Source organism: Scyliorhinus canicula, chromosome 25, assembly GCF_902713615.1.
Source record: "Scyliorhinus canicula chromosome 25, sScyCan1.1, whole genome shotgun sequence".
Lineage (NCBI taxonomy): Eukaryota > Metazoa > Chordata > Chondrichthyes > Carcharhiniformes > Scyliorhinidae > Scyliorhinus > Scyliorhinus canicula.
The window spans coordinates 22,372,496-22,390,735 of record NC_052170.1 but is presented as its reverse complement, the minus strand read 5'-3'; the positions used below and the strand labels follow the sequence as shown (position 1 = coordinate 22,390,735).

Sequence of the window (18,240 nt, the reverse complement as noted above, 5' to 3'; positions counted from 1 at the left end):
GCCACTCAGCCGGTTTTCCAAGGAGGGACATGTTGCCTCCGTAGAGGAAGACCACGTTCAACGAGCAGGATTCCCTCCTCCACATCAAGTCTCTGAACGCCGTTTTCCAACTCGGCCCCATGTGCACACAGATCTTGGGTCAACCCTCTCGCACAAGCCTAGCTTTCCATAGATTAAATCAAAACTGCACACGGTACACCAAGCGTGGCCTCACCAATGCCCTGTATAATTGTAATGGGCCTCCTGCACTCTTCTAATCCAAACCCTTTGTAAGAAAGGTTAATGTATCAATTTCTAGCATTGGAAAGCAAGTTGGGGAGTGAGGGAACAACAAGGGTGGAGATGGGAGCTATTTTGCCTCACGGCAGAGTCACATGATTATGGCAAGCTATGGTGTGCACTTAGTGGGACTGCATTTCCAAAATCCAAAAGTCCCCCTTTCCACAACAAGCACAGAACATAGAACAGTACAGCACAGAACAGGCCCTTCAGCCCTCGATGTTGTGCCGAGCAATGATCACCCTACTCAAACCACCCACGTATCCACCCCATACCCGTAACCCAACAACCCCCCCTTAACCTTACATTTTATGACACTACGGGCAATTTAGCATGGCCAATCCACCTAACCCGCACATCTTTGGACTGTGGGAGGAAACCGGAGCACCCGGAGGAAACCCACGCACACACGGGGAGGACGTGCAGACTCCGCACAGACAGTGACCCAGCCGGGAATCGAACCTGGGACCCTGGAGCTGTGAAGCATTTATGCTAACCACCATGCTACCGTGCTGTCCTCAATTTATATGCAAAAGATATTTGCACGCACGATCCTGTGTGACTGTGAGTTACCCAAGTTACCCACTAGACGCTCATCGTTCTCACGCATTAACAAGTGTTTGTTCCGCTAGTCAGACTCTGCGCATGGATTGCATACACAGCCTTAAAACCATACACGTCTCTCAATGGAACGTGTATACGTTGTCATTGGCTTTTTGCCTGAGTGACGTGCCTTGTCCAGAGAGTGTCATTCCCATGGCCCTTGCTGCCTTGGTGACTGTTGTCGTTCCGTTGGCGTTGCTGGGGACACGTGGGCCTCTGGGATTTACGGTAGTTCTGTACTTAGTGCAGCTGGTGAGATTCCTTCCCCATGACCGGCCTCAACTTTCTACACGGGGAGCTCTAGTCTCGACTGTATGACTGAGATGTACATCTGGTTCCCTTGCTTGCAGATGCCACATCCAGATTACATCTTTCTAAACTAAGTAACATTCTTTCACAGTCGCTTTGGAGCAGAAAGTAGCAGTTTGTGAAACATACTTTGAAGTGGCTCTACTTTTTTTTTAGGCATATCTTCCCTCCCACACTGTCTTTCCCTTTGGGGAATAGTGGGGGGGGGGGGAAGATTCCCGAGATGATTATCAGCCCCCTGAACCATGTTATGAACATTCCTTCCGTAGCCAACAAGTCCTGGACCGTAGCTTCTGGTCCAGAGGTCGGGGTGCTGCCCGCTGCGCCACACGACCTCCACCATGTCCCTCCCAAGTAGGTACCGATGTAAATGATCACAAGCAAAGATAACGAGCCGGACACTCTTTCCCGATCTGAGCGAAGCGTTGTTCCATTTATGTTGATGCACCAGATGCAAACGTGGCTGGGTGTCCTTGGTGAAATAGGGTCACTCCCAGACCCATCTCCCTGGCGCCACACTGCAAGGTGATTCCATCATTGACCTCATAGTACTTAACACCAGCGTCATCATCATTAATTGTTTGGCTTCAGTGAACAATCTTTCTTCTTCTGCATCCACAACCACTGCACTTCCTTGGCCGTGAGTTTGCGTTCTCCACAACGAACTAGGCACGCATTTTGCAAAATACTTCACGAATGCTGCATTTGCAATCCAACAAAGCGTTGAGCTGTCTTTACATCTATTGGTCACTGATTCGCTGCAAAACCCTCACCTTGTCAGAACCGAGGCGATGACCATTTTCCAGGCATCTTCCATTCCAATTGTTCAGGTTCATCTGGCGAGCTCTCTCCAGCAGTCGTGTTAAATGTGAATCATGGTCCGCTATGGCTTCTTCCATTGTGCCTCCACATCCATAGGCTAGTGGATCACCCACTGTGACCTCCACCCCGGGAAGATCACTGACTGCCTCATGTCATCTGTGTTGTTGATACTCCTCTGGAGTGGTGGAAATGCCAAACGGCATGCACAAACATCTGTATCGGCCGAGCCGTGTCCAGATGTCGGTAGAAACTGCTGCTTTCCTCCAACTTCACTTGCCAGTAATCGTCCTTCGCATCTCGGGTAGTCAAGATCTTCCCCTTGGCAAGTTGGGCAAAATCCCTTCGATGGTTGGCATGGGGGGAGTGAGATCTCTTCAACGCTTTATTTCAATCATTTAGGTTTAAGCACACTCGCAGATTTCCAGTTTGTTTCACTGCTCCCTTGCTGCAAATCCAGTCTGTAGGAATTGCCCCAGTTCTGATTGTTCCCTTCTTTCCCAGCTCTCCAAATGCCTGCCTCCAGGCAGCCGGCCTCACGGCAGTCACATGACTATGGCAAGCCAGCTGTACACTGAGTGAGATTGCATTTCCGGAGCCCAAACAGTCGCCCTGAAGGGCAACATTGGTTTCATAGTTCACTGTCAATCCATGGGGAGTGGGAGTGATTCTCCCAGTCCCACAGTCCCTTCCCCTCCACTGGGCAACACCCCTCAGACCTCTCTCCCTCCCTCCCTCCCTCTGTACTATCTCTCTACCCATCTCTTTCACTCTCTCCTTCTCTCTCTCTCCCCCTCCCTCTCCTCTTTTCCTCTCCCTCTCTCTCCTACTCTCTCTCTACCTCTCTCTCCCACTCTCCTCCCTGTTTCTCTCTTCCCTCTGTCTCTCTCTCTCTCCTTTTTTCTTCCTCCCACTCCCTCATTCACCCTGTCTTCCACTCTCTCTCTGTCTCTCTCCCTCTACCGCTCTCTCTCCCACTCTCTTCCCCTCGGTCTCCCCCTCCTCCCTTCCGCCCTCTCTCTCTCTCTCTCCTCGCTGACCGGAGGAAAGAGTTTGTCATTATTCATCTTACCAAAACGTTTCAACATTTTTCACTTTCTATTTGAGGTATGTGGTGAATGTAATTCACACTGTAATATATATTATACCATGTCACTGTAAGCTCAACATACGAGCAGTTGCATTGCCCTACAACTAGGGGGAGTTGCACTGGGAATGTACAGGAGTTTGTACTTGGGCTCCACCCATGACTCCTCCCCCTAGACTGACGTATAAAGGATGATGCCGAAGAGCCAGCCACCAGTTCATCTGGAGTTCATCGTGTTACAGGCTGGCTCTGTTGTAAGTTGATTAAAACCACTTGTTCACATCCTAAAGCACGTGTCTCGTGAATTGATGGTCACATCAAGGTATTGACCCAGGTTTGTGCCCCCCCCCCCCCCCCCACCCATCCCCCTGAGTTTGCTCGGAGCTCAATTGTGGAATTCAGCAGATGGCACATTTTCAACAGTTACAGAGGATGGAATCTTCCGTTTGGAATCTGAGGGTGGAATTCTCCCATCTGGGAACTAAGTCCTGTGGAGCAGAGGCGGGAACGTGGAATGTTTTCCATTCTGGAGGACGGCGGGGAAAACACGTGGCCCTGACCTCATTAATTATGCAACTGGGTGTTCCGTGCCATATTCCGTGATGGGCAGGCGTGTAGTCCACTGTCCTATGCGGGCACCATATTGACAAGGTGCCCAACACCAGTGACCATTGAAGAGAGAAGACGGCCCTCCTGAAAAGGAGGATGGATCTCCGGGAACACGCTGAGGCTGGAAGATGGGCCTCCTCGATGTCACTGAAGCTGGAAGATCCGCCTCTAGATGCTACCCCCACCCACTTCTGCGGTGTTCCGTTGTCCCATGTCGCTGGAGACCTCCATCCTGAACTCCCGAGGCAGTCGAAGGCCTTCTCCAGGAGACTCCCGGCATCTGCTCGCGGCGTTGTTCCAGATGCATTCTGGACCGGCGTCGCTGAGAATCAGGCCTGGGTGAAAGATTCTGGTCAGGCCTTCGACTGAATCCCATTCGCGGGATACAGTTACACACAGGTCTCCAGCAGGTTTCCCTATTGGCTATGTCGGTCACCAGTGGGAGATCCAACAGGAACCTCACGCAGGTGAGATTAAGGGAGGTAAGGGAGTGGAGATTGATTTGCACTGGAGTGGGGTGGGGAGGGACAGGGCGACTTCCCGTCCGCGATCTTGCACCATTCAGCTCATTAAATATGCACTGGTGAGGAATCCGCTAATTCTTGCAGAGGGATGAACAGCAAGTCACCATCCCTGCCCTTACCTCATGGGGGCAACGGCCTGGGCGCCTGCACTATCCCTTTACCCGGCCTTCCCCTGCTAACCCATCCTCCCTCCTTTGGTAATCCTCCACACGACTTCCACTGCCATCTCCCACTCCCACAGTTGGCAATTAAAGACACGCCTCAAAGACAACAATTTGGCGCCAACTCACCGTTAATCAGGGAAGAGCTTAACCGTGTCATGTTTAGGCCACTTACACGCAGTCACGAATGTGCACCTTCTAATTTCACACTTAATTTGGAGGGGATGGGTGGGGGGGGGGGGGGGAAATGGAGGTGGTGGTGCTTAATTCCTGTCAGGTAGCCTTTTACAACACTTCATCGGGAAACTCGACCAGCCATTGAAAATCCCGAGGGCAGAATTGCTAACGTCCAATCCGCTGTTGGCAAACTGGTTTTTGCCCCTGTGCCAAACTAAGTTCCCTCGCCCACCAAGCTCCTCGCTGCTTGGCGTGACTGGAAGATTCCACCCTTAGCTTTTATTGGTAGAGGAATTGAGTTTCGGAGCCATGAGGTCATGTTGCAGTTGTACAAAACTCTGGTGCGGCCGCATTTGGAGTATTGTGTGCAGTTCTGGTCGCCTCATTATAGGAAGGATGTGGAAGCATTGGAAAGGGTACAGAGGAGATTTACAAGGATGTTGCCTGGTATGGAGGGAAGATCATATGAGGAAAGGCTGAAGGACTTGAGGCTGTTTTCGTTAGAGAGAAGAAGTTTAAGAGGGGACTTAATTGAGGCATACAAGATGATCAGAGGATTAGATAGGGTGGACATCAAGAACCTTTTTCCTCGGATGGTGAAGTCCAGCACGAGAGGACATAGCTTTAAATTGAGTGGAGATAGATATAGGACAGATGTCAGAGGTAGGATCATTACTCAGAGAGTAGTAAGGGCGTGGAATGCCCTGCCTGCAACAGTAGTGGACTCGCCAACACTAAACGCATTCAAATGGTTATTGGATAGGCATATGGACGATAAGGGAATAGTGTAGAGGGACTTTAGAAGGGTTTCACAGGACGGCGCAACATCGTGGGCCGAAGGGCCTTTACTGCGCTGTGATGTTCTATGTTCTAGAATCTTCCAGAATGACTTTGTTAACCAAACACTACCTCGCGGTGTAACGCCGGTTTTGTCTAGAATTCCAACAAATTCACAACGCAGAATCTTGCCATTCGGCCCAGCTGTCTTGTGTCAATTCTTATGCTCCTCAAGAAGCCCCTTCCATCCTCTCAGTCCATCCACTTATCCTTCTGTCTCTTCCTTCTTCAAGCTTTTTCACCAACCTGTCCCTTCCAGCTACTCTTTGCGGGAGTCCATTCCACACTCTCCAGGTAAAGACCTTTCTTCCTGAATTTCCTGTTGAGTTTATTTGGGACCATCTTATCGTGCTAGCCCCTCGTTTCCATGACAAAAGCAAACGTCTTCTCTTTGCCCAACTTATCAAACCTTTCATCATCTCAACGTGCACCGACAGAACATTCTGCCAGCGTTCACGTTACTCGAGATGAGAACCCCAGCCTGTCGACTCTTTGTTGGCAGTTTGCTCATTCCATAATCGGAAATAACCTTTGCTCGTCCTCCAGTCCCTCAATGTAATGTGGCTGCCTTGGAACTGCGCACTCGATGAATCCCAGGATTTGTTTATTTTTGAATGATCTATTTTTAGTTACCGGAATATCAGAAGAAACGAGAAACAGACTCGGCGATCTCGGGACACTGCTTTCCCAGTCGAAGAACGGGAAGTGTTCGTGTCCGCCAGAGATCGTTGGGTCACCAGTTCGGATCGTGGAGCTTCTCAGCTCTGCCTCAGACAGAATTGGTCCTTCTCAATAACTAATGCTGACGGCACATGGGAAGCGATCGGTTAATGGTCGCACGGACGCTGGCTGTTGATGCGAGATGCGATTCTGTGACTGGGGCAGCACTGGTTGAACAACCCTGAATGGTGAGCCTGTGGAGTTCGTCACCACAGGAAGTAGTTGAGGCCACGGCATTGTATGTTTTCAAGAAGCAGTTACATGGAGCACTTGGGGCGAAGGGGTTCAGAGGATATGGGGGGGAAAGTGGGATTAGGCGATTGAGTTGGATAATCAGCCATGATCATAATGAATGGCGGAGCGGGCTCGAAGGGCCGAATGGCCTCCTCCTGCACCTATTTTCTATGTTTCTACAGGAGGATACACACTGCTGGAATAAACAATTCTATAACTACAGGAGGTCTCAAACTGCTGGGATAAACTGGGCGGGATTCTCCGGGGGCCGATGCCAGAATCGGGAAACACGATTGGGCGGAGAATCAGTTTGACGCCGCAATTGTGGCAGGCAGCGTTTTCACACCAAATCGCAATTCTCCGGTGCACTCCACGCATACAGTAAACGCCGTTGGCATATCATCAGCGGACGTGACCCGGTATTCTCCGGGGCCTCCGCGATGCTCCGCCTCCAATTTGGCGAATTCCCGATGACCCGGTTCACTTGTTCTTCCAAAAGATCGTGCAACAGGAGGGAGAGAGAGGGGGGTACGGAGAGGGTCCAACATCGCCATGGTGTACTGACAGTTGTGCCGCTGGCCGGGGTGGGGGGTGGGGGGGGTTCTGCCAGGGCCGGGGGGGAGTAGTGGTGGGTGGCCAGGAGTTAGACTGTGGGGTGGGGGTAGATGGACATGGAGCATCATTGCCGCAGCTTGCGCACACCGCTAACAGCCCACTGTGAACTTAGTGCCCTGGGTCATCTCGGCATCTCCCCAGCCCCCCCCCCCCCCCCCCCCCCCGCAGGTGCCCTCTGGCCCCAGCCGACCCATCAGCTGGATGGGCGCGCTCCAGCACAGCCAGTGCCACCTTGTTGGCTGGGATGAGTGTGTGTGGGGAGTGAAGTGCGTATATACAGCTGCAGCTGGTCAGCTTTCCGAGTGTATCGCAAAACAGGCGAATCCGGCACCGTTTCCCATTGGACTCGATCGTGTTCCACACGGCGCCTGTGGTCGCTCCTCAATAGTTGCTGAATCGGTCCAGGTTCAGCGCCAGTTTTGCTCATGCAAGTCCACAAAACCTGCCCTGGCATCAACATTCAGTCTCAGAAACGGAGAATGGGGCTGGTTTAGCACACTGGGCTAAATCGCTGGCTTTGAAAGCAAACCAAGGCAGGCCAGCAGCACGGGTTCAATCCCCGTGCCAGCCTCCCCGAACAGGCGCCGGAATGTGGCGACTAGGGGCTTTTCACAGTAACTTCATTTGAAGCCGACTTGTGGCAATAAGCGATTTTCATTTCATTTCACTGCTGGGATAATCTTTTATGGGATACACTAGTCTGGAGATAGCGGCAGGGTGTTTCGAGTATTGTGTTTGTAAAACCAAGCGAATTTGTTCCGTTTTCAAAAAGACAGAGAAAGGGAGCTGGAGGTGGAGACACGAGGCATTGAAGCTGTGATTACACTGAGCCAGAAATGCGAATCAATTCCTGGTCACCTCTCATGCAGCTCAACGGTGAGGCCCAGCCACGGTGGTGAGGACGATTTGAGGCCCAGCGGGACACACCTATTGGTGATTCCTTCTAGGGGAGAAGTATCAAACATCCGTCACTTCTCCCAGCTGGAAAATTCTGGCTAACATTCCTCTCCATCCTGCGGCACCTTTCCCCGTCAGCCCGAATTGGCAACATGTCCCTGGAGGCCATTCAGCCCATCAAGTGGGAAGATTTGCCTCCGCCAAACACTGATGGAAAGCAAGACCTGTTTCGCCCGGGATCTTATCTAAACCTTTGCCTCTGTTTCAGTGACACAAGCGGTCGACAGAATGAGGATGTCCCAGGCGGAAGTCAATGTGGGACTCTCACAGACGAACAGCAACAGTGAGTGTTGAACGCTCGTCAAATAGTTCTTTGTGTCCCCAACTCAAGCTTCTCTTTGTATTGGTCTGCTCAGGACTTGGTGCAAGGTCACAGAGTCCACGGGGAGACAACCTTGCTGTTCCCGTGAACAATCTCCACTTGTGTTTGCAGCGAACTCCAGGCCTTCGCTCCACCCTCACTCATGCTTAGCCCTGATTCCAATGCTTCTTTCAGTTCCACCTTCCTTCCACGGTTCCCAGCTTTGTTCCAGCCCCTTTGTCCCCTTCTCCACTTCAAAGAAAGAATTGATTTGGCTCCCTCACTGAATTCCTCAGACATCCCTTCTTTGCAAATTCCCTCGCTGCTGACTTTTAACGTAGTCCATGTAATGAATGTTCACGCAGATCAAAGTAGCTACTTTGATGTGCGCACAATGCTTGTACGAATGTATTTGTGAAGCAATCTTTTGGTCACTTATTGGCCTTGTTCCTGCTGACCACAGCACACACAGCATTAATGGTCACTTATTGTTCATGGGGTTTGGCATGCGTAGGACATTTACCTGAATGTTTGCCCAATATTCGCCCCAGAGAGCACAGTGAAAGTAGGAACATATCGTCAGATCCTTGTACCCATCTGCCGAAATTCAATGCCCCGAGACATCCCATTCAAATATTTCCTGAGAGTCGGAGATGGGAATTCGATTGGAAGCGTTTGTGGATCGTGTCTGTGTGTTAAAGCTCAGGGGCAGTGATTGGAGCAGTGATTGGGGGGAAGGGGCAGTGATTGGGGGAAAGGGGCAGTGATTGGGGGAAGGGACAGTGATTGGGGGAAGGGACAGTGATTGGAGAGAAAGGGACAGTGATTGGGGGAAAGGGGCAGTGATTGGGGGAAGGGGCAGTGATTGGGGGAAAGGGGCAGTGATTGGGGGTAACGGGCAGTGATTGGGGGAAGGGGCAGTGATTGAGGGAAGGGGCAGTGATTGGGGGGAAGGGGCAGTGATTGGGGGAAAGGGGCAGTGATTGGAGCAGTGATGGGGAAGGGACAGTGATTGGGGAAAAGGGGCAGTGATTGGGGGGAAGGGGCAGTGATTGGGGGGAAGGGGCAGTGATTGGGGGAAAGGGGCAGTGATTGGGGGAAAGGGGCAGTGATTGGGGGAAAGGGACAGTGGTTGGGGGGAAGGGGCAGTGATTGGGGGAAAGGGCAGTGATTGGGGGAAAGGGCAGTGATTGGGGGAAAGGGCAGTGATTGGGGGAAGGGGGCAGTGATTGAGGGAAAGGGGCAGTGATTGGGGGAAAGGGGCAGTGATTGGGGGAAAGAGGCAGTGATTGGGGGAAAGGGCAGTGATTGGGGGAAGGGGGCAGTGATTGGGGGAAAGGGAAAGTGATTGGGGGAAAGGGGCAGTGATTGGGGGAAAGGGGCAGTGATTGGGGGAAAGGGGCAGTGATTGGGGGAAGGGGACAGTGATTGGGGAAAGGGGCAGTGATTGAGGGAAGGGGGCAGTGATTGGGGGAAGGGGCAGTGATTGAGGGAAAGGGGCAGTGATTTGGGGGAAGGGGCAGTGATTGGGGGAAAGGGGCAGTGATTGGGGGAATGGACAGTGATTGGGGGAAAGGGACAGTGATTGGGGGAAAGGGACAGTGATTGGGGGAAAGGGGCAGTGATTGGGGGAATGGACAGTGATTGGGGGAAAGGGACAGTGATTGGGGGAAAGGGGCAGTGATTGGGGGAAGGGGGCAGTGATTGGGGGAAAGGGACAGTGATTGGGGGAAAGGGACAGTGATTGGGGGAAGGGACAATGATTGGGGGAAAGGGGCAGTGATTGGGGGAAAGGGGCAGTGATTGGGGGAAGGGGCAGTGATTGGGGGAAGGGGGCAGTGATTGGGGGAAAGGGACAGTGATTGGGGGAAGGGGCAGTGATTGGGGGAAGGGGCAGTGATTGGGGGAAAGGGGCAGTGATTGGGGGAAGGGGGCAGTGTTGGGGGAAGGGGCAGTGATTGGGGGAAAGGGGCAGTGATTGGGGGAAAGGGGCAGTGATTGGGGGAAGTGCCGCCACTTTCCCGCCTAATCCCAATAACCCTCGATTCCTTCATTGATTATAAATCTGTCTGTCTCAGCCTTGAACATACTTAACGACCCGGCCTCTACAGCTCTCTGCGGTAAAGAATTCCACAGATTCACTGCCCTCTGGGAGAAGAAATTCCTCCTCATCTCTGTCTGAAATGGGTGACTCCCCTTACTCTGAGATTCTGCCCTCTGGTCCCAGAACCCCCCCCCCAGCCCCCTGAGAATCCTGTTGTGTCGCAATCTATTCCGTAAGATTCGCATTGGGAAGCTGCATATTCCCGGAGAATGTGATTTTGCTTTTATTGCAGTTCTGCAGACACTGGGTGAAATCAGTGTCTCACAGGCTGCTTCCAACATTCATCTTTCAGTGATGGAAAATAAAGGTAAGCATTTATTAACCGTCCAATAGGCATAGACTTTCTGCTTTGGGCACACTTCAATTCCAGCCAATTACACCCCTCCCGCCAAGTGTTTTAATTGAGTTGACTCTCAAACTTGTTTGCATATCTGAGAACTCAAAATCTGTCTGAACCAAAATGCAATTGGGACGGGTCCTAAAATATTTTTTATTTTAAATATTTGCTTTAACTGATGTGGTATTGTAGTATGGAGAGGGGGGGATTAACAGATGGAATATACTGACATATGATGTAATATGGGCAGCACAAGGGTCCCGGGTTCGATTCCCGACTTGGGTCACTGTCTGTGCGGAGTCTGCACGTTCTCCCTGTGCCTGCGTGGGTTTCCTCCGGGTGCTCCGGTTTCCTCCCACAAATCCCGAAAGACGTGCTTGTTAGGTGAATTGGACATTCTGAATTCTCCCTCCGTGTACTCAAACAGGCACCGGTATGTGGCAACTAGGGGCTTTTCACAGTAACTTCATTGCAGTGTTAATGTGAGCCTACTTGTGACAATAAAGATTATTATTATTACTATTAGATGATGCTGCATCTCTGACATCAGATAATCGTGTGTTCGACTCCCGAGGGAGAGAGGGAGAATCGTGCCTCGGTGCGACCTGCCTACTCTGTAACCTGTTTAGATATCGTACTATTGAGTATGTCTGCAAGATGCCGTGTAACTATGTTCCACGCATACAGTCCACAGATAGAACAAAGAATCCCTACAGTGCAGAAGGAAGCCATTTAGCCCATTGAATCTGCACCGTCCCTTGGAAAGAACACCCTACCGATGCTCACACCCCCCCCCCCCCCCTCCCCCCGCTCCCCGCCCTATATCCATCACTCCACCTAACCTGCACACCTTCAGACGCTCAGGCGCAATTTTCTATCATGGCTAATCCACCTAACCAGCACGTCTTTGGACTGTGGGAGGAAACAAGAGCACCCGGATGAAATCCACGCAGACACGGGGAGAACATGCAGACTCCGCACAGACAGTGACCGTGCGGGGAATGAATGAAATGAAAATCGCTTATTGTCACGAGTAGGCTTCAAATGAAGTTACTGTGAAAAGCCCCTAGTCGCCACATTCCGGCGCCTGTCCGGGGAGGCTGGTACGGGAATTGAACCGTGCGAACCGTCAAACCTGGGACCCTGGAGCTGTGAGGCAGCAGTGCAAACCACTGTGCCACCCAAAGGATAACAATCCCAAAACAGAACCTTGCTCCAGTTTGATTACTCGAGCTGAAGTGGGGTTATCATAAGCAGCAGCCATTGTCGATTCACATTGTCAATCGACTGCTGTGAGTGACCCCGTTTGAACTGACTGGAAATGGGTTTTTGACAGTAACTGTTTGGTTACACCGGCGCTGTCAGGTGCTGAGGAAATATCTTTTTAAAAAATTACATTCAAAACATATCTGTTGGTTTCCTCACAAGCAGGGGCTGGTTTAGCACTGGGCTAAATCGCTGGCTTTGAAAGCAGACCAAGGCAGGCCAGCAGCACGGTTCAATTCCCGTACCGGCCTCCCCGAACAGGCGCCGGAATGTGGCAACTAGGGGCTTTTCACAGTAACTTCATTGAAGCCTACTCGTGCCAATAAGGCGGTTTTCATTTCATTTCATTTCAATTAGCGGAAGATCAACGTGTTGACTCATTCTCCCCAGAGACACAGCCAGTAATGCAGCAGGTCCAGCTTCCAGCGCCATGTTTTTTAAAAGTAGTACAAATTGTGGCAGGATTTCGAGTTGCACTTTAATGTCATAGAACATAGAACATAGAACATAGAACAGTACAGCACAGAACAGGCCCTTCGGCCCTCAATGTTGTGCCGAGCCATGATCACCCTACCCAAACCCACATATCCACCCTATACCCGTAACCCCCCCCCCCCCTTAACCTTACATTTATTAGGACACTACGGGCAATTTAGCATGGCCAATCCACCTAACCCACACATCTTTGGACTGTGGGAGGAAACCGGAGCACCCGGAGGAAACCCACGCACACAGGGGGAGGACGTGCAGACTCCACACAGACAGTGACCCAGCCGAGAATCGAACCTGGGACCCTGGAGCTGTGAAGCATTTATGCTAACCACCATGCTACCCTGCTGCCCCCCATGATGCGCAGACATGCACATAATGAGATACAGACAGGCAGCTAATGAACATAGAGAACAGGACATAACCAATCAGCAGGCAGAACACTTGGTGGTGGTTTCCCACTATAAAAGGCACGAGGCACTCACACTCCGCCTCTTTCCACCAGGGACCTCTACAGAGTAAGTCAGGGTGTATATATCACATAACACCTACGGCACGTGGCTAAGAGCTAGTCTGGTTCAGTCAGACAGAGTAATCACACGTAGGTTAGCAGAGAGTCGCACTCACAGAGAACTGAGCTAACTGTGTGACAGGTTCAATGAATCAAATTGAACTAACTTCAAGGTCTGGAGTATCTTTCAGTTATAGCTGCACCCCGTTGCAGCCCGTGTTATCTCAGTGTGCATAACGCAACACTTAACAGCAGCTGTGTTTTGTAGCAGTTATACTGGCAAGTGGCTCAAAAGAGATCTCAAAAGAGATCTATCTCCTGTAACGCAAATTGGACTGCTAATGAGTGAGCAACCTACACCCTCTAATTTACACCCTCTCCCTCAATTGATACATGGCACAGTTTATACCGCCCCTCATTCTTTCCCTCATCCCCTCCAGATTTAAAAAATATATATTTAATGGGCGCTGAAGGCTAGGTCAGTATTTATTGTCCTTCCCTAATTGCCCCTTGAGATGGTGATGGTGAGCTGTCTTCTTGAACCGCCGTGGTCCCTGAGGTGTAGGCACACCCACTGTGCTGTTAGGGAGGGAGTTCCAGCATTTTGACCCAACGACAGCGAAGGAAGGGCCGATATATTTCCCAGTCAGGTTGGTCAGTGGCTTCGAGGGGAACTTGCGCCCAAATTTGCTGATGCTATTAAGAATGGTATTAAGAATGATGCTAATGGAATGGTAGTCTTTATCGCAAGAGGATTTGCGTCCAGCAGTAGTGAGGTCTTACTTCAGTTGTATAGGATCTTGGTTAGACCGCTCCTGGACTGCTGCGTGCAGCTTTAGGCCTCTTACCTCAGGAAGGATATTATTGCCGTCGAGGGAGTGCAACGAAGGTTCACCAGATTTGTTCCAGGGATGACGACCTGACGTATCAAGGGGAAATTGGGCAAATTGAGCCTGTAAGCTCAAGGGTTTTGAAGATTGAGAGGTGATCTATAAAATACTTAAAGGAATAGACAGGGTGGATATAGGTAAGATGTTTCCCTTGTTTGGGGAGTCTAGAACCAGGGACACAGAAGGGGATGCCACTTGGGACCGAGATGAGGAGAAATGTCTTTACATAGAGGGTTGTGAAACTTTGGAATTCTCAATCCCAGAGGGACATGGATGCTCACTCATTGAGTACGTTTGAAACAGAGATTGATAGTTTTGTGATCAACAATAATGCAAAGGATTATGGGGGTAGTGGGCGATGGGGGGAGGCATTGAAACGTCCAATCAGCAATGATCATATTGAATGGAGAGCAGGCTCAATGGGCTGAATGGCCTACTCCTGCTCCTATGTTCCGATGACCCTATCTGCTGCATTTTGTACCTTTAAGTGGGGGAGGTCACGGATTTAGAAGGTTCTGTCGAAGGAGCCTTGGTGAGTTGCTGCACTTCTTTGCACAGCATTCCATACGTTGACTGTACCAAAGCCTGGCATAGGCCACAGCTTGAGTACTCGGCCCGTCCTGGGCAGCATACCTCAAGTAGGACACCCTGGCATTGAAGAGAGCGCAATGCAGATTCACTAGACTGATACCTGAACGCCAAGGAGAGATAACACAAATTAGAGTTCAGTTCCCGAGAATTTAGAAGGGTAAAGGATGATTTAATCAAAGTTTTCAGGAAAGTAAGGGGAACAGAAGGAAGATTCTGCTGACTGAGGAGTGTGATGAATATAGGAAATTGCTATGTATTATATTTTGTTGTAGCAATGTTATCAAAAACCCTGGGTTCAAATACATACCGGCAGTATGTCTGCTAAAGCTGCAATTAAGGTGTCATAAAAGTGTGGGAACAATTGATTCGAACCATTCACAGAGAGATGGATAATGCAGTATTGTTCATAGAAAGGAGGTCCCCTGGGTGATGGTGGGACAGGCTCAAGGGTCTTAGTGGCCCTCATCCTTTTCCTGAAAGACAACACTGTGTACACCCCCCCCCCCAACACGCACACACACACCGCCCTCACTCATCATGAAATTAAACTCTGCCTCGAGAACTAAAATGAGTTTTCACCTTTAGTTACAGGAATGTCGAAGGAAACGAGAAGCTCACTGGCCGACTTGAGGGCTGAACTTTCACAGCTGAGGAACAGTAAGTGTTGATGGCGTCAGTGTTCAGACAGTCTCCAACTTCAGCCAGTGGAACCCAACCCAACTTGGGTACACTGGCACCGGTTGGGTCTGGGTGACTGGCACCCATTGGGTTTTGGTTCCACTGGCATCACTGCCTTCAGCTCGAGAGGGCAGATGAGCTCCCAGGGTAATGTCTAATCTAAAAGACCATGGGCGCGATTCTCCCAGAGAGGGAGAAATCGTAAGGCTGGCGTCAAATCCGGGCGGGTTTGACGCCAGCCTCCCCCTCCCCGACCGGGAACCGATTCTGGTCCCCGGTCGGGGCTAGTATGCCGCGGCCGTAAACTCCGGCATCGCGGGCTTAACGAATTTTGTTAAGCCCGCTTGCCAGAGTTTGCGACGGCTGACGCGTCACATGACGTCAGCCGCGCATGCGCGGATTGGAAGACTCCAGCCGCCCCGCGAAGTGATACAGCGGGGCGGCGGAAGGACAAAGAGTTCGCGGGTATCGGACCCACTGCCCGCGATGGGTGCCCACCGATCGCGGGCCCATGGCACCCTTGGCACGGCCGTGGTACTGCCGTGCCAATCGGTGCCATGGTTTTATAAATCGGCACTTTACGGCCGTTTTTACGAACAGCCAGACCAGGTGTGTTTGCCGCTCGTAAAAACAGCCGTAAAGGGCTTGGACTTCGGCCCATCGGCCAGCTGAGAATCGCTGCTGGCTGTAAAAAAACGGCGGCAGCAATTCGTATCGGGAGTCGGGCGTGGGGGGGGGGGAGAATAGCGGGAGGGCGTCAGACTAGCGTGGCCGTAAAATTTTACGAACCCCGCTATTCTCCGCACCGTCGTGAGTGCGGAGAATTGCGCCCCATGCCTCCAACAGTGCGGCATCTCCTCAGTGCTGTATTCAACAGAGATTAGAATATTTAATCAGACTGGTCACTTCTGCCGATGATACTGCTGATATTAGATTATTCAATTAGCACTGCCTCGTCATGTGGCTAACAGGCTAAATCTTTGTCCCTGTTTCAGTCACGCACATTTTCAGAGAAATAAGGAACTCGAAGGCTATTATCAAAATGGAGCTCTCTCACCTGGAGAATAAGGGTAAGTGTTAAAAGTCTGAACAGGAGGTGTCTCCAAAGCTCTCTGAACATTGCCAGATTCTCACCGAACCGAGAGTGGTTTCTAGGTGCGAGTTCGGAGAGCTGTGGGCTACGTCAGCAGTTCCCCCTGCAGTCACGTCTTGGGGAGGGTGGAAGTAAATGGCCGGCTCGAAATGGAAATATCACCCCTCGTAAATAGAACAAAGTTGTTTCATGAGCTGGAGAAGGTAGAAAGAAAGCCAGCAATTAATAAATATAATGGACTGATTGATGGGAGGGAATCACAGATGGAGCCAAGGCGGTAACAGAGTGGTTAGCTGAATAGTGTTTTCATTAATCAGCAACGGGCCATTAGAGAAGGGGACAATTGTCCCGCGGTAATGTATAATCTGTCAGGCAGTATTTACGCAACTGGGACACAGTTCAAAACAGTGTAATAAATCCACAGGAATAGTGCAGTCGGACAATGAACCATAAATAACAGCTCATCACACAGCAGGCAAAAGCTGTAATACATTCACGGGAAGAGTAGAATCATAGGATCCCTCCAGTGCAGAAGGAGGCCATTCAGCCCATTGATCTGCACCGACCCCCTAAAGAGCACCCTACCTAGGCCCATTCCCCGCCCTATCCCCGTAACCCCACCTAACCTGCACATCCCTGGACACGAAGGGGCAATTTATCCTGGCCAATCCACCTAAACTCCACATCTTTGGACTGTGGGAGGAAACCGGAGCACCCGGAGGAAACCCACGCACACACGGGGAGGACGTACAAACTCCAGACAGTGCAATCACGCCCGGGTCCCTGACGCTGTCAGGCAGCAGTGCCAACCACTGCGCCACCGCGACACGACTAACGGACCACTGGGACTGAGATTCATGCAGTAGGAGGCAATTTAAATCCCCAGATCTTTGTGCCCAAGTCCTGGGTGAAGACTTGAGTTCTGAAACTGATCACAAAGAACAAAGAAAAGTACAGCACAAGAACAGGCCCTTCGGCCCTCCAAGCCTGTGCCGACCATGCTGCCCGTCTAACCTAAAACCTTCTACACTTCCGGGGTCCATATCCCTCTATTCCCATCCTATTCATGTATTTGTCAAGACGCCCCTTAAACATCACCATCGTACCTGCTTCCACCACCTCCCCTGGCAGTGAGTTCCAGGCACCCACGACCCTTCTCCCTTGCACACCTCCTCTAAATTCTACCGCTCTCACCGTAAACCTACATGAACTATCTCATCCACTGCCCGATATACTCCCCATCTGATGTTCATAGAATCCCTACAGTGCAGAAGGAGGCCATTCGGCCCATCGGGTCTGCGCCGACCCTTCGAAAGAGCTCTCTATCTTTGTCCACACCCCCGCCCACCCTGCCTTATCCCCGTATCCCACTTGACCTCCACATCTCTGGACACAAAGGGGCAATTTAGCACGGCCAATCCACCTAACCCGCACATATTTGGACTGTGGGAGGAAATGGAGCACCCGGAGGAAATCCACGCAGACACGGGGAGAACGTGCAGACTCCCCACAGACAGTGACCCGAGGCCAGAATTGAACCCGGTTCCCTGCTGCCATGAGGCAGCAGTGCTAGCCACTGCACCACCGCGCCACCCACCATTCAGACCCCTTGCGGTCAATAGGAAGGCCTAATAAGCAGACAAAAAAACATGTCAGCCTGGTTAGCTACACGTCCCTCCAATGCCCAAGTTTCCCTGCCTGGGTTGATTTGTTTAGACCGTTGGTTTCCTGGGGATAATTCTGATTTTGTGAAATACTTAACCTCGATGGAACTAAATGGGAGAATAAAGAGAGGTCTTGCAGAGTGGGACATGCTGATGGAAGAGGGAGGAGGAGGAGGAGAGGGAGATGGGTTCACAGCTGAAGGCCATATCTGCTCAGCATGTTCAGGGAGTAATTCTCCGACCTGAACCTCAGTTTTTATTATTCTTTCCTGGGGTGTGGGTGCCACGGGCTGAGCCAGCATTTGCTGTCCATCCCTAATTGCCCTTCTCCGTCATTCATTATGATCGTGTCTGGTCATCACGTTCAATACTCTGATCCCTCTTC

The 18,240-nt window shown here is 51.1% G+C and overlaps 1 protein-coding gene across 1 annotated transcript in view; it reads left to right on the top strand.

Annotated features, from left to right (window-relative positions):
* The window catches only part of LOC119957044, a 147,082-nt gene that overhangs the window by 48,849 nt on the left and 79,993 nt on the right, over positions 1–18,240 (top strand). The window contains exons 12-14 of the mRNA XM_038784639.1: positions 8,140–8,214; positions 15,006–15,077; positions 16,094–16,168. Of these exons, the coding sequence (XP_038640567.1) occupies positions 8,140–8,214; positions 15,006–15,077; positions 16,094–16,168 (222 nt within the window). The remainder of the gene's footprint in view (positions 1–8,139; positions 8,215–15,005; positions 15,078–16,093; positions 16,169–18,240) is intronic.